This window comes from Lycium barbarum, chromosome 10, assembly GCF_019175385.1.
Source record: "Lycium barbarum isolate Lr01 chromosome 10, ASM1917538v2, whole genome shotgun sequence".
Taxonomy (NCBI): domain Eukaryota; kingdom Viridiplantae; phylum Streptophyta; class Magnoliopsida; order Solanales; family Solanaceae; genus Lycium; species Lycium barbarum.
The window spans coordinates 67,840,421-67,862,039 of NC_083346.1; the positions used below are offsets into that span (position 1 = coordinate 67,840,421).

The following is a 21,619-nucleotide window of genomic DNA, read 5'->3' on the forward strand; positions in this document are numbered from 1 at the left end:
CTTAAACACTGGATAAAAAGGACGAGAGGGAATAATTAAACAAATCTTTCCACGCGAAGTCGTTGGTGACCTTTAAAGGATTTAATGATCAAATGCTAAGACCAAAGATAATAGGTCTGTTCGACGACTTGTTCTGTGGTAATGCGTTATAAGCATAGGCTTTACCAATAATACATATCCCGATTACCATGTTAATCCCAGGACTGGACTTTACGTGGAGAAAAAAAGCAGAAAACAATTTACAACAACATACTCAGAAGACAATTTGTACCTATTAAAAAGCGCAAATATTTTTCTTGAAATCATTTCCAGCCGAGTAACAAGGTATCAGAAGAATGTGGTAAGATGAATGAAATCCCGCTACCTTAATCATGGGCCTTAGGTTTGAGCCAATAAAGAAACTCTTAGTGGGGAGCACTTCCACACTTAAAAGGCCCTACGCGGCGTGTATAGTCGTCGGACCAATGGGTTCTGAATATGAGCTGAGCAAAGTGCATTAAAGTTAAGCTCTGTCAAAGCCTAACTTCAAACCCGAAGGTATGAAGTTGACTTTGGGACCACCGAGTATGAAATAACGTTTCGGCATAACCCAACTCCAAAACTTCAAGGAGTAGCAGCAGTAGGAGGTTCAGTCTGAAGTTTGCCAAAACTGGCTAAACTTTAAATAATTTTTTAAAACTAGACATGTTTCAATAAGGGGTATTATAAGTGGCGTCATTTCTACTCCGGATACCACAGGGGTTTAACCCTAGAGAGAAGAAAAAGAGAGAAGGAATTCGAATTTATCATTACTCAGACACAACCAAACACAAATATATGGTATAACAACCTTAAAGATCTTCTAGCGATTCATTTACAGAATATTGTTTCCAAGTTTAGGATGAAGTGAGTCCAGTAGGGTTTGCTGCCAAAGTGTGCTTGTGCTTAAGATAGGCCTTGATAAAAGGATCTAAGTCACCATCCATGACAGAAGTGATATCAGAAGTTTCATAAGAAGTCCTTACATCTTTTACCAGCTTGTAAGGATGGAAGACATAGTTTCTTATCTGCTGGCCCCATTCAGCCTTCACTACATCTCCTCTTATTTGCTTTATTTCAGATGCCCTTTGCTCCTCAGCAATCACCAACAATTTAGCTTTCAATCGGCTAAGAGCTTTTATCTTATTTGCTAGCTGTGACCTCTCCTCTGCAATTGTCACATAAAAATCTACTATTAGTATTACGCCTCAAGATTCCATAGTAGCAGCTAGAATATTATCATAGAGTTTTGCAATTAACAGTACATCAGAAACTACTTGATGGCAAGAATTTCAGATAAGAAAAATGATGCTTTAACCATAGTAATCTTTCAAGGGAAAGAGGCAAAGGATGGGAAGTGACAAAAACATAACGTGCTAATATCAAAGGTATGATAGTTTTATTGGGCTTATAACAATTTTACAACTCTAATCTCTCTGAGTCCATATGTCAATATAAGCCAGAAAGATCAAACACTTACCCACCAGAGCCTACGGTGTCTCAAAGTCAGAACAAACTTCTTTGCTACAGATAATATAATAGAGAAAAAAGGTTTCAAAGAAAAACCTGTACAACGAACAGCTACGCCTGTGGGAATATGAGTGATGCGAACTGCAGTCTCAACCTTGTTAACATTTTGACCTCCTTTTCCACCTGCTCTTGTAAAGCTGATATCCAAGTCTTCTTCAGGAATTTCAACATCTGTTGAGTCTTCAGGAAGAAGAGGCATAACCTCAATGCCTGAGAAGCTTGTCTGCATAGTCACCACTTCAAAGATTTACATATTGTCGATGTATGAAAATGAGAAGAAATTCCTGCTATGAAGATAGAAAAATGATAGATTATGCTAAGATGCACGGTATCAGAATTAAGTGGTTAATGAAACAATGACATATTGCTCCTTTTTCACTAGTGTTGTTAAAGGCTCATTTAAAGCGCGCTTAAACCCTGAAACCAGGCTGTGCGCTTCACCTTGCTTAATTGGCGCTTTAGTTTTTTCTTTTCTATTTTGTGATCAAGTAAAAGTTTTCATTGATAACAAGGCCATTTGGCCGTATACAAGAGATATACCAAACAAGGACAGACCTACAACATATGGTTCTCTCCAAAAGACACCCAATCCTCTATACAAACTGGAACTACATGGGTGCACCAAAAGTAAATAAGAGATCGGAGACTACTCCTCAATTGAGCAAAGTTCATCTCCACCCCTTCAAAAGCTCTCTTATTTCTTTCTTTCCAAATAACCCACAAAAAAGCAAGAGCAGTAACATCCCAAGTCTTGTGCCTTCTTCTCCCAGCTCCACTCTTCCAGTTGAACATAAACTCCTTCACGGATTTTGGCATAACCCAAGAAACATCAAACCATCTAAAAATATCCCACCATAACGTCGTGACTAATTTGCAATGTGTAACGGAATATGATCCACGTCCTCACCTTCCTCCTTAGATAGGAAACACCAGCTTATGCACACAACCTTTCTTTTCCTAAGATTCTCCCGTCAATATCACCCCCCTAGATGCCACCCACGTGAAGAAGCAAACCTTCCTCAGCGCTTTGGTGTAGGCGTCTGCATTTTCAAAGATCGGTTTTATTTTTAAGGGTAAAGTGAGAGTTTTGAAGTTAACTTGTCTCTAAATATAGAGAGGTAACATTCTTTTTGAGATAAGACTAAAAAGAGAGTTTTCAAAAGTGGAAAGCACAAAAGCGCCAAATCTGTTGAAGTTTTCAGTGCAAAACGCAATTAAAGCATGAGCTTTAGCTAAGAAAAGCGCCAATGAAGAAAAAAACGAAAAAATGAAATATAAAAATGTTTGACACCAACTCACTAATAAAATTCGATGCTACTTTCACAACTTTCAAGAACTCAAATTTACTAGACCACTCATATTTTATTCTCAAAATCCATGTCCAATTGTACAAAATGGGAGGCAGGAGTATTTTGTTAAAATCAAAATAAGCCTATTTTGAATAAAACCAAAGCTCATTTTATTGAACTCCATCAAGTGGCTCTTCTTTTGTACCAGATCTCTTTCTCCAAGAAAAAGAAGACATATTTTCAAATAGATAAGAAAAGGTCAATTTCAGGAAAAAATGCGCATCATTATGTGACCATTTAAGGTAAGAGTTGGTATAAAGAAGAAAACAAACCACTTTCTTCCCTAGATTGTTTTTTTTTCTTTTTCGTCATATTCTGAAATTTTTCTCAAGTGCATGTACATAACTTCCTTATTATTATTATTATTAATATACAATCAGATAACTTGTACCATAAGGAAGCAAGCATAACCATTTTCTCCCATCAGAGATGGCTTCCTAATTTTCATATGCAGCAACTTTGCTCAAGCTTATGCAGATAATTTACTCTTAATATACTCCTTCCATTTCTAATTCCATGACCATATGTTTTTTTTTAATTTGGCATTTTCATTTTATTTTCGTACAACTTTGAAGAATTCAAACTTATTAAAGTATTCAACTTTTAAACTTTGAAGTAATGTTTTCCTTATGACCTTTCGACCATTACTTTGATATTTTCATTTCACTATCACTAATATAATATATATGTCATATTAACATCTTTTACTCTGTACTCGATCAAATACCATCATATAAAATGATAAAGAGGGAGTACTATCTAATCAGAAAACAGTCACCGAATGGAACTTCCTAAATGTGCTTAAATGCTTATTCCAATACTGTCGGTGTCTTTCATAGAAATGCTATTAGGATCTAGAATTTCTTCTCTGATTTCACTTTTGACTGAATTAACAATCCAATATCAAAGACAAAAGATCACTATCTTCCCTTTCCTCTGAAATAACAACTATAAAATGGTTTCCAAGACTACTAGTCTGAGTTCTGGGAAGATATCAGATATGGAGAGTTACCCTTTCCCGTTTTTCACAACAAACTCATGGAAGGAAAATAAATCAACCATTACAATTTATGCTCAGAAGGTAAACACTTGGCAAATTGTTACTTAAATTTTAGGAAAGAGAACTATTCTAGCATGGAGCAAACCACAAGAGAAATAAGCTTGGACTGTTGGATCACAGTGCTTCTAATAATAAACAGTCCAAGGTAGCTCACTTGGTGCTATAATTAAGTATACACCAACCAACAAAAACTACGTCTCAATCCCAAACAAGTTGAGGTGGGGTATATGAATCTTCACTGACTATGATTCTCCATTTAAATTCATCTCGTACCAACATTATGCAGAATAAAAATAAAAATAAAGAGTACTAGAAGTCGTCCATATTTTGTTTTCCATATTTTTTTAGGCTGAATACATCGATAACCTCTTAAACTTGCCAGTAAATTTCATTTAGACACTCGAACAATTGTTTGTCCAATTGAGCACCTAATAAAGTTTTCCTATTAGACACCTTTAGATCATATTTTGAAAAAGTTTTTGAGCGTGTTCTCAAGTGCCCATTACGCAGATAAGTTAATCATATAAAATAAACCTCCTCCTTTAATTATACACATCAACATCAATTGGAACAGGCCTGAAGTTTTATGGCTTATTGAGGCTAATGCGTATAACTAAAGGAGATGACTTATTTTAAGTGGTTAACTAAACTACATAATGGGCACTTGAGAACACGCGCAAAAGTGCTTTTCAAAATTTTGAGTCGGAAGTGTCTAATATAAACACCTTTATCATGTGTTCATTTCAACCATCCAATTTTAATTCTTTGTGTAACATCTTTGTCCATCGTTCCATTTTTCTGGAACAATCCTGAATATCTAAATTGTCTACACTTAGGCATCACAACCCCATCTAATGTCACCTCAACTGCACTCTTCTTTGCTGGCTAAACTCGCAACACATATATTCAGTCTTATTTCTATTTATCCTAATACGCTTACTTTATTTTTATAAGGTAGGGTAAATCCTAAAACCCTTACTCTTTAAAGTGCTTCTCCATAGATCAAGCTTTTGGTTGATATCCTTGTTGGTTACATCAATTAGCAAAATATCATCAACAATAAGATACACTTGGGACTTCATCTAGTATTGTGCATCCATAACTAGGGTAAACAAGTACAGGCTCAATGTTGAATGTTGATCCCTGGTGTAAACCCATGGTTATGGGAAACTCCTGTGCATCTCCCACTCCACTATTGTTCTCACACTAGTGACAACTCCTTCGTACATGTCTTTTCATAGTTTTTACATGTTTAACATGAATCCTTTCTTCTTCGCTGATTGTATCAGTTAATTGGCAAAAAAAAAAAAAAAAAACATGAATCCTTCCTTCTCCAATACCCACCGGAAGACCTTTTTTGACATCCAATCATGTCTTTTTCATGTCAATAAACACAATGTGTGGATCTTTTTTCCTCTCAATAAATTTTCATCAATCTTCTTCGCAAGAATATAGCCTCCATTGTAGATCTACTAGGCATGAACCTAAGTTAATTCTTTTTCACTCTTGTAGTGTCAATATGCCGCTCTATCACTCACTTACAGAGTTTCATAATATGACTCATAAGTTTAAGGGAAAATAACACTTTTCGTGCCTGAGTTATAGCTTTATTTCAGTTTCGGTCCTTGTGTTATTCAAATAAGCGCATTTAACTTTCAATTAATTAAGATCACTAACAGGAGTTTAAAAAAGTAACAGACTGTTGACCTATATGAGGGGCAAACCGGATATTATTCCAAAGTGAAGTATCTATCTTATCTCTCTAGCTCTCATTTTCTTGAGGGTAAAGCTTTTACCCTAAAGTTTTTTTTTTTTGTGGTGCTAAAATTTACCCGAAAGTTAACATTGCACAACTCTCATAAATAGCAAAAAAATAAAAGGAGAATAAAGCTTATCAAAACAATACGTAGAAGAGAGTTAGTTGGTGAAGTAATAATTTCAATGCTTTTCTGGAGTACCCAGATAGAGAATTGATTGGGTAAATGTCAATGTATTCTTGTTGTTTAATTAGAAAAGGATATTGATATTTATTTATAGCTTAAAGGAGGAATGAAATAGGACAAAGTGGGCTGTATATATTGAACCCCGCGCAAAAACTTGATTTTAGTGAAAAAAACCTATCTTGAACGTAGGTGAGTTTCTGGTTTTTATTGATAAATAAGATCATAGATATCATGCTATTGATTTTGTTTCTACTTTCATAACTTCAAAACAATACCCCCAAATTTCTTTCTTTTATTTTCTTGCCTTTGTTTAGTGAATACTATGATTTATTAAGAATCATATGCAATTTGATTATAGGCAAATGCAACAAAAGATACAGGTGTTAGTTGTCGACTCATATTCGCAGATATGATTTAGGAAGAAAAATATGGAACTTAAGGTACTGGCGTAGTTGGGTAACATTTTCATGAACGTCACTATAAGGAATTTGGTCTCTGCAACACCATCTTTCCTGCTATGGTTGGTCATTAAAGAATATATGTTACCTTTGATCGAGTTTTCTATACAGGGAGAAGCAAGAAGAGGACGGTAAACTTCTTGCAGAAAGGCTTTTAACCTTTCTTTTCTTCTTTCTTTTATTCTTGTGAGAGTTGTGACATGTAATACCCAGTTTGCCCTTCAAAATGTCTGTTACTGTTTTAGACTTCTGTTAGTGATTGGATCAAAATCACCCATTTTAGTTAATTGAAGGTTAAATGCGCTTGTTTGAATAACACAAGGACCAAAACTGGAATAAAGCTATAACTCAGGGACTAAAAATGTTGTTTTCCCTAAGTTTCATGTCGCGATAGTTCATACAACTTTAAATATCTCCTCTGTTCATATAAAATAGAATCAAGTTTACTCTACCACTTCTTAGTATAGCATTATAAATGCTTGGTAAGTTATCCTACTCCATCCTCTCCGAGCGACTCCCAGATAGTTCATACAACTTTAAATATCTCCTCTGTTCATATAAAATAGAATCAAGTTTACTCTACCACTTCTTAGTATAGCATTATAAATGCTTGGTAAGTTATCCTACTCCATCCTCTCCGAGCGACTCCCAGACCTCTATTGGCATACCATCGGGACCACAGACTTTTCTAATCCTCATATCTTCCCAAAATTTACTTTTAGCTTCTGCATCTAATCCTATTTGTGGAGCATGGGCACTCATTTACGCATGCAAGACTTAATGAGATAATCATATGGGCAGCTTTACCTCTAGGACCTTAATCCTTGTAGTTATGCAATATCAGCTCTCCTCCTTTTTAAGGTATCCACTAACTCCATAGACTTTCTAATAAAAAAGCCTATGTTCCAGCTATCCACTCTCTTGGACTAGCTTTTTTACCCTCATCCATCTATGATGCGGGAACCCTTTCCTATTTTGCACCACATCCAGGATGTAGTGATACTAGTTCTTTACCTATATTTGTCCATGATACGGGGCCCTTTCCTATTTTGCACCACATCAGGGCGTTCATGTGGCAATGTGACGGAACCCCTAGCTTATTTTGCATCACATCCAGGTGGTGATGTAACGCGTGCCTTGATGAGTATGTCCCAATGATATAACATCTAAAGTCCTCAGACTAAGGTACGACTCGTATTAAGAGAGTAAAATGAAAGTTAGAAGGTTTCCCCTTTTTTTGCGAAAGTGGCCGAGGGGCCTACTTCAGGCAACCATAACCCCTTGATTAGTTAGGAAATTGGAAAAGTGCCCTTAATGGAAGTTGTAGTACGTGGAAATACCTTTCCATCCATAGAAAGATCAGGCCGAACGGAGATCGGAGCAAGAAGTTATGAGCGTCACAAAAACGCTCAGAGTGGCAGGCCACCCGTGTTGGTCACATGACGCGCAAAGGGTTCGTGCGCGTTGGCCAAGCGTCGCGGCCCAGAGCAGGACAACCTGCTATCTGACCAAAGTCTGAGTGAGACCCTGCGTTGGGCGTGCGATGCGGGCCCAACGCGCATGGGTCGGATTTTAGGGTCAAAAGCCGGATTTTCGCGTTTTCTCTAATATTTAAACTTGGGGTTTAGTTCCCTAACACCCCTAATCACAAAAAATCCTCCTAAGGCAAGAGAGAACAAGTCCCAAACCTCAAGAACCCTCCAAGGTAAGTTCTATAATGATTCCAGGCTGAATTCAAGTCCCTAATACCCTTCTAACTTGATTAAACCCTTCAAATCATTAGATATCCGATTGAGACATCATTGTTGAGCAAAGAAACCCTAGAACTCGAATTCAAGAGGATTGAACTTCAAAAAGGTAATGCTTCTACTCTCTAATCATTTGTAGTTATGAATTGATGATTAAACTCTAAGTTCTTGGGCGGTAAGTTGATGGGTTTGATAAAGAGAATCATATGAACTATGGTGGGGTTTTGCGATTGTTGACTTAGGATTGTTGTAATCATATGGGTGATGAAGAATGGTGTTAATTACATCTAATTGAGATTGTAGAATCACCTAGAAGTAATAGAATGAGAATTGGGTGAAGAAAACACCATTAATGAAGGTTGTGGAGCTTTATGCCCACCAAGTGTTTGATAAAATGCTTAGATGACCAAAGCATCGATATTATTGCTAATATGGTATCCCTTTGACTTGTATTGTTATAGATTAAAGTTGAAAGGGTTAATGAACGTTGTACCACGCTCAAAAGCAGGAAGTTAAGGTATGTGAGGCTAACTCTATACGTTTGGAATGTTAATGATTCTCCCTACGCTACGCTTCTTTTACAGCGTTACGAATTGCCTCAGAAATATAGTTCAGCTTAGTCTCCTTTAATAGTTGCAGAGCTTCTATTCTCTAGATTCACAATTCATTCATGACTTTCATTCTGAACATTGTGGGCTCAGTACGTAATCAATATAGACTTGTGTTTGATACCCATGAGCCTTAGTCTAGGATACTCAGCATGTTTATAAATAGTTAAAACTTCAGTTCTCATAATCAGTTCATGAATATGTCTCAGTGAGTCATTGCTCAGTATGTTGTACTTTTCAGCATGATTCTCAGTTCTTTTATATAAATTGTTTAATGTTGAACACCTGTGTTTTGGGCCTAACGCCACAGTTATGTATACGTATACTTGGGCCTGAGGCCACACACTTGTGCACTTATATTGGGCCTGAGGCCACAGATTATGATCTCAGTAAGCAGGTGATTCTCCATTCAGAACAGGAAATATTCTTATCTGTGCTTCTTTTGTTAACTTCAGTTATCAGTTATCAGTTCAGTTTCAATACTCACAGTTCTTTCTTTCAGTTGCTTTACATACCAGTGCAATTCAAATGTACTGACGTCCTTTTTTGTCCGGAGCCTGCATCTCACGATGCAAGTAACGATTTACAGGACGACACATCTGTTTGCTAGGATCTCCAGTATAAGTTGATTGGTGAGCCTCAGTTCTTTCGGGGCCTTATCATTTATTTACAATCTTTACAGACAGTCAGGTATGTCGGGGGCCTTGTCCCGGCAATAGTCAGTGTTTTCAGTACTTCATTAGAGGCTTCATAGACTTGAGTGACAGTTCGACAGAGTCGCAAGCTTTTCATGTTAAGCCAGGTTGGCTACAGTTTATGATTCAGACTTATGTTAGCGTTTCCGCATTTTGATTTATATCATTCAGACTTTCAGTATATCAGCATATGTTGGTTTATTTTCCGCATTCAGTATGTTATGATACCACATGTTGATTCAGTCAGCCAGTTAGTTCGCTCGGTCACATGTAGTCAGGCACCGGGTGCCGTGTTACGTCCAGGCCCAAGTTCAGGGCGTGACATACGTGTATTGTGAGGATTCATCATGAACTGGTTTTTTATGCTAGCTCTCAACCGACAATAACCTTCTATTCGGGCTTGGGACTGACAATGTAAGAAAGCTCACACTCTATGACTACCATGCTTAGGTACTTTTGCTTTGATGTAGCACAAATCAAACTCATAGGAAGTCTTTCATATACACCATGCAAGTATCTAAAAAGTAGAGAATATAAGGAGGCCCAGAACAGTGTTATCAAACATAAAGATTTATAACCTGCCGAAGGCCTTTAGCGTTGAAAGGAGACTGTCGAACAATCCTGTGGGTTCCTTTCTCCCCAGACAGGTAACCATACGCATACCGGCCTTCAATTTCAATAGTGGCTGACTTGATCCCAGCTTCTTCTCCCACAGACTTCTCAACAACTTTTGTTTTATAGCGCTGCTTTTCTCCCCATCTCACATACATCCTGAGAAGCATATCAGCCCAATCCTGCACTGGAATTAATCAAAATATTCTATGTAAAAGAGGTAATGAAAATTGTGACAGACTGATTTCGCAACTTTTAAAGACTTAAAAACCTTCTGATAAAACAGGACTAGCAAAGAATAGATGGACCAACCTGTAATGAGAAAAAGCAGGATAAGGATTCAAAGCGAAAAATGCAAATTGTTAAGAGAGCTTCAATCATGTCAACTCCACATCATATCTTATTGTTATTCTTTCATTTTTTTATAAGCGATGAAAAATAAATAATAATATAAGTCATATCATGTTTTATTTGAGAACATTCCTCATGATCAAACTGCGGCTCAAAAACATTTAAATCATCTGTTTGGCCATATAAAAAGGCTTTTAAACAGAGAAGACATACTGAGTTGAAATTTATATAGAGAATGATGGTTAATGCTCACAGCAAAGAATGAATTTCTACATTGTAGGAAGCCACCAAAGATTTTTCTGGTTCTACAAATGACCATTACAGCAATTATTGTGATCAGCTAAAATGAAGTAACACTGCCACGTATCAGAAAGTGCCGGAAACTGTCTCACCACCATGATGATATTCATGAAAAATGTGAAGGAGTATGAAATTGTAATCATCCGGGTCCATATGCACAAACATTCGCACTTGCATGACCTAAATTCAACAGCTACAGATCCAGCATTACCTGTGCATCAGTGCCGCCCGCACCAGCTGTGATAGTAATCACAGCAGCTTCTTTATCATAGGGGCCTGAAAGAAGTTGAGTCAACTCAAAACGATCCAGTGCCTTGTTCAATTCCTTTATGATACCAGACGCCTCTTGAAGAAGCCCTGAATCAGTTGAGTCCATCTCCTCAGTGAGCTTAATAATTGTTTCTGCATCATCAGCCTGTGCAAGTAGGAATTCCTGAATTGTCATACTGTCGTACTGTGATTTTTGAATAAAATATCCAAACAAGTGGTGAGATACCTGAGATGTTTTCGAGGACTAGGAGAAAATTCTAAAAGAGCCACAAACAGGTAAAAGCTTTGCAAGTTTTTGCTTTGCGCGTCAAAGGGAACCAGAAAAAAGAACTAGTTCGAATTATTTTTAATCTTTTATTTTTAATCTTTTAAATGGACATCTGTCCACACTATGTTGATTCGTAATTTGCATTCCAAACTTTCAACAGAAACAAGGAGGTATTAACGGGAAATGAAGGAGATTCCAGAAGAATAAGATTGGTAACCACTGGATTCTTAAATGTCCTTGAACCATTAACCATTTACTGCCAAGACAAATCAGAGTTAAAGTTGACATGCTCCTCGCAAGAGAAATTAGGACCTCCAGTGTATGACTAATATAGTACAAAGATGGTTCGGCAAAGATGGAAAATGAGTTTTGATGTTAACAAAAAACAACTTTGAACTAGTGTTTTCTGCTCTCCGTTTCTGTTTGGGGAAAATTGTAGGTACCTGTGTCTTAAAGTCATGGAGAAGCTTTAATTTGTCTTTGCAATCAGTTAAAGCCTGAAGTGTTTCCTGAGCTTTAGCACGATTATCCCAGAGAGAGCTATCAGCTGCTGCTGCTTCTAAAGCAGCAAGATCTTCCTGTAATTGCTTTAGACCAGCAGCACCTCTGATCTCCTCAACACGCTCTAAGACAGTCTCTACATCCTTCCTTAAAGTATAGAAATCTGTGGACAAATAAAACACTCCAACTTCATACACAGTAAAAAAGAGCCAAATACTCCATACAACATTCACAATTCAGCAGAAGATTGCACAAAGATTTTAAGTGCTACCAGAAAATTATGACTTGCCATCCACAACTTTAAACTTCGACTTTCGAGAAAAGTAAATTTCATTCAAAGATGACTGAAAAGAGTTCCTTCCCTACACGTGATTTCAGAAGCACTGCTTTTAAAATTGAAAAGCGCAAAGAAGCGATAAGGTCCATGCAGCTTGAAGCGAAACGCCAGAAGTCAAGCGCATGCTTCTTTGAAGACAAGCGCACAAATGTTAGAAATTAAAAAAACTACAAAACATATATGGATTACTACAATAGTCAAATTACAATCAAAGCAACATATTTTAACATCAAATATACAGTAATGTCGATATAATCCAACTCCTTGAAGTTGAGATTCAAAGAACCAATTGCATTTCTGTTGACAAGGGAACCACCAACTGCTACCCTTCATGTGCAAGCAAGGTAAACCCCGCTCTAGTATAATATCCCGCAAATCACACAGGAGAGGTAAACCGCACTAGGCAAGCCCCGTACGACGAGCTCGACAGAGAAAGCATGCAAGGGGTTTCGAACCTGAGACCTCCCATTTGGGAGATCACCTGCTCAACCACCTCGGACATCCTTGTGGGTCAGAACCAATTGCTTTTCGTTTGGATCACTTTGCGAGTCATTGTTTGAAGTGCACACTTTGCTGAAGCGCAAGGTTTCACCTATGAAACGATAACCCCTTGTTTTGAATTAGTTTCATCTCTTCAACTGAGGAAGCAATAGCTTTTAATAACTCTGTTCAGAAAGCAGTTCCTAGGGATTTTTTGTGTTTTATGAGAAAGGTAACAAAAAGTTCTCTTGGAACTCCTTAAATGGTAAAATAAACTCATTCATAAAAATAAGAAACCAGCACTGCGCCAAGTGAACTAACTCTGGTATTTAAGTAGAGAAGGGTAGAGGGCTGGTCTCATCATCTCCGAGTTTCGAAGGCTGCGGTTGGCTCTAAACGAATTTCTTGATCATCAAAAAAAGAAAAAAAAATGGATGGTTCACATGGAATTTACAAAAAGAACTACAATAAAACCAGTAAGGTACATTGATATGCCAAACTACAGACATCCGACCTATCAAAAACAAAGAAATAACAGATTTGACTCTCCATTATTCATCTCCATCTCCTCCAAATCTAGTTCTTTCAGCATCAACACCTCCACCCGGACACATATCCATTTTGCCATCCTCCCCCCCCCCCCCCCCCCAACCCTGATAACACTAACGTGTGACATCTTCTCTGTTATAAAGGAGCCCCAGCATGAATCCAAGGGTGTGGCCTAGCGGTCAATGAAGTGGGCTGAGCACCATGAAGTCTCAGGTTTAATTCCCAGCAGAGACAAAAACATTAAGTGAGTTCTTCCTATCTGTTCTAGCCTTGGTGGACAGAGTTACCTAATACTTGTTGCTGGTGAGAGGTGGCAAGTATCTTGTGAAATTAGTAGAGGTGTGCACAAGCTGGCCCGGACACCACAATTATAAAGAAAAAAAAAAGAGCCCCAACATCTTATCATTAACTCCCGCAAGCCGCCACCATCACCACAACAACAACAACAACATACCCAGTGTAATCCCACAAGTGGAGTCTGGGAAGGTTGGGGTGTATGCAGCCTTACCCCTACCCCTAAGCCATCACCTTCATATTAATTTTCTTAAGGTCCCATGCATTCCATTTCTTTCAAATAGTTGGCAATTCCTTTTAATCCTATGAAGGTTGCCTGGGATTAAGTAATATTGCACTTGCAAAACATTCATCTATCAGTCCACCAAGTACTGGTACTTATAATCTCAAAGAAACGTAAAATTGATTGCAAGGTTGACAATAGAACTGTCCATTTCCTTAAAATTGATCTTTCTGTACAGGTTTCATGGGCTCACAGTCACAGCTTGCCTCATACTCCCTAAAATATCCAACTAGTTGCTGAAACAAGGACTTCTGGATGTGCAACCATCTAAAAGGTGAGGATGTGGAATGGTAGGATGGAGAACAACATATACGGCCTTATTTACTTTTGTTAGTAAGTAGTTACTACGATTATTAAAGGGTGGGGGGGTTGAAACAGCTGAAGAAGCAAAATGTCAGAATATACTTCACTGGTTGGCATTACTGAAGATGATTTCACTGAATGCTTGTTAAGTTCAGTAACAAAATGCCAGGATGAAAAATCTCCAACATTTTAATAGCATAGTATGTGTGATTACATAATGTCCTGCTAGGTAAGGTTTCAGGTGTTCAATTCTTCTAGGCCATATTCTCACAACGTTACAAAAGCACAGCCAAGCAACCACTACAAATGCAGAACTAGATGCAGAAGTAAATAACTAGATACAGCTAAGCATAAATACTTCACCATAATACATATAGTTTTGTTTTCGTAGTCCAAAGATTACATCTCAACTTAAAAGTTCTGTCAAAATCCAGACAAGACACAGAAGACAAAATGCAGGTATCACATGGAATTACTCGAGATGCGCGCAAGCTGACCCGGACACCACGGTTATAAAAAACATATGAGACGAAATGCAAGAAAAGCTAACAAAGTTCAGAATGCAGCTACGTCGTTAAATGACTACAACCATCCAATATAACTAGAAATTCTAATTAAAACTATTGAAGAAAATTTCAAGCCTTGATTATACTCCCTCCATTTCAATTTGTTTATTTGGTTTTAACTTGACAAGGAGTTGAAGAAAGTAAATAATACCACTCCGGTTCAAAAAGAGTATCGACTTAGCCTTTATTTTTTGGTTCAAAAAGAATGTCCACACCAAATCAAGAAAGAATTAGCCTTATTTTTTCAGATTTGTCCTTATTAAGTGTTAAGTGACCAAATCCCAATACCTATTTAATTAGGGGTACAACAACAACAACAACATACCCAATGGAGTCCCACAATGTGGGGTTTTGACTGGGTAGAGTGTACGCAGACCTTATCCCCAACTTGAAAGGTAGGGGTAGTTTATTCAAATTACCTATTTTTGCCTAGGAGTTAGTATTTTCTTAAGGGTGTGCTAATGGCTAAGTAGACACTCTTTTTGAACTGGAGGGAGTACCTTTGAACACATCTTAAACTAAAGATATGTAGAATGTACCGGTACCCTTTAATCTTGTGGCCTTAAACATGACATGTGAAAAGTTGGAATGAAAGAATTGTCAAAAAAGGAAAGAGGCATTCTTTTTTAAACGGAAAAAGTAAAGTAAGACAAACACATTGAAACGGAAGGAGTATTAAATTTTGGCATGATGGAAATGGTATAAGTTTACCTTGCATGGCCCATTCACGCGTTTCAGTATTGCTAACTCCCACCTCAGGTGTTGCAAAAGAAACCGTGCCACCTTCAATTGAATTAATGAAACACCCACATAGTAAGCAAAAATCCTTCTTTTTTTTTTTCCCGATAATTAGAAATACTAGCAAATTAACAGCTATAATTTGTCATACTCTATCAATGTCGAGAATCAATAGTAAGAATAGAAGAAAATACTAGTTAAAATTGATCAAAGTTTAGAATGGATAAAGCTAAAGTAACAAAATCTCTTACTAGTACATAGGGAGGAAAAAAAGAAAGAAGTAGATACCGGTTGTTGGAGAAGAAATGGAAAGCAGAAAAGACTGAGAAGTTAGTTGTGGAACTGGAAAATGAGAAGTTAGTTGTGGAATTGGAATTCTCCTATGCATTGATGTTATTCTTAGGAATGGAACTGAGGTTGTCATTCTGCGTAAGCTGTGGAAAGGCTTCCAATATTGAGGGACTGAACTTTGAACCATACCCTCCATGGCTGCTTGCAAACGGATAAGAGTGATATGGGACTAATCTATAATTTCCAATACTTCTGCCTCTTTTCTTTCTGTAATGGCAAAATACATGGATTGATTTCTAAACTATGCTTTGAAATCTCGATATCATACTCAAACTATTAAATGACTTATTAGCCCTTACACATTTAAAAATTGAATTTATTTATTCTGATACACATATAACCGCACAAGGGAGGTGTTACACACTCGCCTGCCACGTCAGAAATCTTTTAAATTTAAATTTTATATTCTTTTCCTTATTATTCATTTGATTTGTTTATTAATTATATTTACAGTAATTAATCCCTAATTAATTATTAAAATTCTCCAATAATTATATCTTCTTTATCACTAAACTATCCCATCACCATATCTCACCGGAAACACCATATCCGCCACCACCGCCGTTATCAATTTCACCACCACCGTTCTTGTAGGTTTTGATTCTTCCCATTTCTCTTCCTTTCTTGAAAAAAAAAAAAGCAAAATAATTTATCAGAGAAGTTAAAAACATGTATTGATTCAGGAATTGTTGATGATGATGATGAATTGTCCAAAAAAAAAAATAACGTGTTTGGGGCAAATACGTATCGCACAACCAAATCCATCACCGGAGGATCAAGACAAAACTTTACCAGATTTAATAACTATTTGTTTGACTAAAGAATGTGTGTGATGGCTACTCTTTGTGAAATTTCGCCGGAACTTCACCGGGAAAATTAGTACTCCAATTTCTTTTTACTTCTTTCCATCGACCATTCAGTGCACACTTAGTTGCTCTTCTTTTCCTTTTTTTTCTTGTTTCTGATTTTGAGGTTTTTCATTTACTTTTATAGAGGGAAGTTTGATTCAATAGCTGGTTTTGAGAAATTTAATGGATTATTGTGAAATTGTGGCAGCTTAAGTGTTGATTTTGTTTTAAAAAAAATACACCCCAGTTGCATATTGGAGGTTGAATTAGTGCTGGGATCATAGGATCAGGGATTAAGGGAGTGTCTGAAATTGAGTGTGGTTTTCATGGAGTAATAATGGAGGAGGTGATCAGAGAATGAAAAGGTGTTCCAAAATGTTGGATTCAGCTCTTTGTTATGGAGGAGGGAAAGACGATGGAGATAGAAGAAAGAATGGATCTGCTGTTGAGTTTTTTCTGGTGGTTCAAGAGTGGTTTCGATAGAGAGATGGAAGGGTATGGTGGTGCTATGGTGGCGCTATGGTGGGGCGTAGTGGTTAAATGAAGAAGAAAGGTTTGGGGGTGGGGGTAGGTGGCCTGGTGCTGATGAAGAAGAAGGGTTTGTTGGGGGGGAGGGGGTGGAGAAGAAAAAATTTAATTTGTATTAAAATTTTAAAATTATATTTACTACTTTACTCTCCTATTTTTTAATTATAATTTTTTTCTGCCACATTAGATTCTAGGGTGGTATTAAATTCTCTTTTTGGATGATCAAGGAGGTAATAGGTCGCCCGATTAGTTTGAGTGTGAACTCGACTTTTCGGGTATAATTTGTCACGACTCAAACTAGAGGGGTCATGATGGGCATCCGGGCCCTACTTGTTGAGCACCGCTAAACATGTTTTCCTACCATGATCATAAATAAGAGTGGATCTCGGGGTCACCAGATGAAAATCTGCTAAATCATATAAAAGATATGCCAAAAAGGAAGGAGCCCAAGAAGACATGCTATGCTGGACAAAACTATATAAGCCGACTAGGCCGTCATGAAAAACTATAGAGTAAATATAGACCAAAGGGGCCATACCAAGTCTAATCATACCATGACTGTCTATAAGCCTCTACTGGAGTATCTGACATAAAGAGGTCGGGACAGGGCCCCGCCATACCCAGATGTACACAAAAGAATAACGTACCAAAAATACGACAGCAACTCCAGAACAAGAGGAGTGCTCCAATGTCAGCTAAGCAGCAGCCTACGGGGGCGGATCACCAAACTGTCTATCTACACCTGCGGGCATGAAACGTAGTGCCCTCAGAAAGAGACGTCAGTACGAAAAAAGTACTGAGTATGTCAGGCATGAAAGTAACGTGGAAGAGACATAAGAGAACATAGAATGTAATAATGCAACATGTATGTCTGAACTGCCTCTGTGGCCCAATGATGTACATAAATACTGTGCATGCATGCATGAGGTCATATATATATATATGTGTGTGTGTGTGTGTGTGTGCACGCGCGTATACACACACACACACACATATATATACACACGCATATATATGCACATATAATGCCTGTCAAGCCTCAAGCATACCATTGCTGTTTTTGATGGTATGTTAGGTAACGGAGAAGAGCAGGTTCTTGATACTCTGAACGTTTAGGAAGGACTTGCTGTTGCTGCTGATTTGGTGAGTCCACACGTTCATTCGTGGGACACGCTATTTATTTGTTTATTCATTATATTAGTTTTCTGGGCTGCGTCTCGATGAGTCAAACTATTATTCCTTTATCTTAGAAGCTATATAGTATACATTCTTGTGGGTAGTTATTGAGTTATTGATTAACTCTCGAGCACGTTATTACGTTTGACTAAGTATTTGATTAATAAAGACATCCGCTGATTTAATTCATATATTCATGATTTGTTTACATTTATTTTATAAACTGTTGGAGGCGAATATTGAACCTGGCGGGTTCAAGTATTGTTATTGCATCTTTTAGGTTCTTCCGATATTGTTCATGACATCGGATGCCGGTCACACCTAGGGTGGGTTTTGGGGCGTGACAAGTATCACGAACCGACTAGGGGCCGTGACGGGTACTCGGGGCTAACCACCGAGCACCGCTCGTTATACTACTCATCGTACTCATTAAACGCTCTTTCATCAAATTCACGCTTAAATCATAAGAGAATCATTTTTCATTTGAGAACATAAATACTTTTATAGACATAAGCCTTTAGGCTATCAAAATAATATATGTATATACATAATAACAACCTCGTGAGACTATATAACCCACACTGCGTATCTACGAGCCTCTACTAGAGCGCTAGACATAGGGACGGGACAAGACCCCGTCGTGCCCAAAATATACAAATATACACAAAAGAATAATCACGGCACCTTCGGAACAATGGAGTGCTCTCAAATCAGCTAACAACTCCTATGAGTCTGGATCAAGATCACCTCCCTGTCTACCTGTGGGCATGAACACAACGTCCAAAGAAAACGGACGTCAGTACGAACATTATACTGAGTATGAGAGGCATAAGAAACAATAATACATCAGTGAGATAGAGGAAGCATCAATAAGGAGCAACAGTATATGACTGTCACTTATGAAAGAAATAACACGTGTTGGCTTACTCATAATCATCATCATATCATGTATGCATAAATGTATAAGCTGCCCGACCATATAGGTACGGTGTGATAATCATTAGCCTGCGTCCTGGCCTCTCGCGTCCGGGGCATCATCTCATGCCGCCCACTAGTGGTGTCTACCCATGTCACCTAGACATGGTGTATACATATAGCTGCCCGCCTTAGCGGTGTCTGCCCGGTCATATAGGCGCGGTGTAATATCATCAGGTGCATATCATAAACTTATCATATTCTCATATAGCTACTAATGAACATAAACTTTTAGTTTTCCGGAATGTAGGAAATTCATGAAGAGCAAGGAAAGTCATGCTATAGGATTCATGCCATGGAAAGAAAGGACTAGCCTCACATACCTTTTCCGTTTAACTAATCTATTGCGTGCTTGTTCTTCTCCAATGCCCACGTTTTTACCTTCAAGAGAATTCGCATTAACATTAGTTAATCAACTACGAGAACGTTTTACTATTTCTAGGGAAAATTGGGCGACATTTCCTTTGTTTATACAACCTTTCCCATATTCTATATCAACTCCCAAACATTCATAACAACATTCACCATATAATAGATAACTATCATTCATCTACGCTATCCGCAATTCACCATTTCCCTTCAATTTCTCCATAATTGTGGTTATAGTTCGCTATCGCATTTTCTCATATATAATACTAATTCCATGTTCTAAGGGTCATTCATAACATATTTACAATCACAACATACCAATACTCGTACTTCATCCCAAGCCAATAGCCAACAATGACACTATTCACACATTCATGACCCATTTTCTATATCTTTCTACAATCCATGTGTTTTTAGCTTTCAACACCTTAAACAACCAAGAATGATCATAAAACTCACCTTAGATGATGGATGAACAACCCTTGAGTGGAACTTCTCTTCTTGCACCAAAACCCTAACTCACTTCCCTTGAGTTTTCTTGGTGTAGATGAACTTTTATTAGGTTTCTACACTTGATTTCATGGATTTGGTATAGTTGATCATGGTTTTCCCTTAGTTTCTTGTGGATGAATAATGGAGAGTGTTCTAGAGTTTTCTTGAAGAGAGGATAGTGAAAATGAAATGAATTCATGAGGGGAGGGTCCTTATATTAAATGTTGAAATCAGTCCCGACCAAGTTATACAGACCAACATACGGTCCGTATACAGACCAACATACGGGCCGTATGTTTCGTCCAGTAAGTGATGCCCCTCTTGGATAATTATACGGCCTAACATACGGCCAGTATAATTTATACGGCTAGTATGTTGGGCCGTATAATGCCCAGCTGTTCCGATTTCGTTCTCGTCGACTCGTTTGATCTCCAATCCTTATGGAACCTTCTTGACACTTGTTTAACACCTCAATACCAATCTAAGGGACGTTATCACTCTTTTCTAAGACATTATTATTCCATCGTTAGCTCGTCGCTCACAATTCTTACCCGACACATAACATGTCCTTTACTTCTTTGACAAACTTTTTCCTTTTTGTCAAATGTATTTGAATCTCGATTAGGATCATCAAATGCTATCTCTTACTTATTAAAACATCGTATACTCGTATTCTTCATTAGTCTATTCATTGTATGTTAACGGAAAATTTTCCAAGGTGTAACAACAAGCTTGGTATCAGAGCCTAGGTTTAGATACGTCCTAGGATTATTGTTAGTGTCTGTGGAGCTGTGTCTAGTGGAGTTTTCCTTGTGCAGCCTGATCACCTGCATGGTTGAGAAACTCCATGGACATTTATAGGTGTTTCCTATTCTTCTTGATTCTAGATTATGTTGTAGAGCTTGAAATCCTTTTAGGATCATTCTAATGCGTTCGTTAATTCGTGCCAATTATAGAATGGCTCTAACACGATCCAAAAATGGTAACCGAGCACAACCCGTGAGAGCTAACCTGTTACACCTCGGAAAATTTCCCGTTGGTACGCAAGTAAATGAACTAATGATGTGTGCGAGGAGTGCGAGTGTATAATGTTTCATGGGAAATGTATGTGAAGGGATGTGGATGATTAGAATGAAAAGTCGAGAAATGAGAAAAATTGAAAGTTGGCAAAACTGCCCAGTGGTCGTATATTGCAAAATACGGACCGTAAAGTGCAACACGGTCCGTAAACTGGCAGTCGTAAACTGCCATGCAAAAGCTTCAGCCTTCTGCCAGTGGTCGTATAGTGCAAAATATGGACCGTAAAGTGCAATACGGTCCGTAAACTTGAAGTCGTAAACTGGCATGTCCAACTTCGACTTTCTGCCAGCTGAGGAAGAGGTATAATACGACCTGGTGGACGGACCGTAAAGTGATTTACGGCCCGTAAACCATGGTCGTAAATCACCATGCATGCAGGCCAAAGTCTCTGGTCCTGCTTAAGCTTAAAGACGACCACGAGGGACGGTCCGTAAAGTGGAATACGGACCGTAAACCTCCATGGACGACCACTGTTCACCCAGCACAGATTTTCCAATTCATTAAATATGAGGATCAAGACTTGTTTTATTTCATTACAA

At 37.9% G+C, this 21,619-nt stretch overlaps 1 protein-coding gene across 1 annotated transcript; it reads right to left on the bottom strand.

The window, feature by feature from the left end:
- Window positions 1-763: 763 nt before the first annotated feature.
- LOC132614260 (peptide chain release factor PrfB1, chloroplastic) lies at window positions 764-15,824 on the bottom strand. The gene is made up of 7 exons (XM_060328674.1): window positions 15,550-15,824; window positions 15,235-15,306; window positions 11,654-11,874; window positions 10,884-11,087; window positions 9,988-10,203; window positions 1,585-1,771; window positions 764-1,186 (listed from the first exon to the last, which is right to left on the bottom strand). The coding sequence occupies exons 1-7, from the start codon at window positions 15,746-15,748 to the stop codon at window positions 876-878; spliced, it is 1,410 nt and encodes a 469-aa protein (XP_060184657.1). The 5' UTR covers window positions 15,749-15,824; the 3' UTR covers window positions 764-875.
- Between the last annotated feature and the right edge of the window lie 5,795 nt (window positions 15,825-21,619).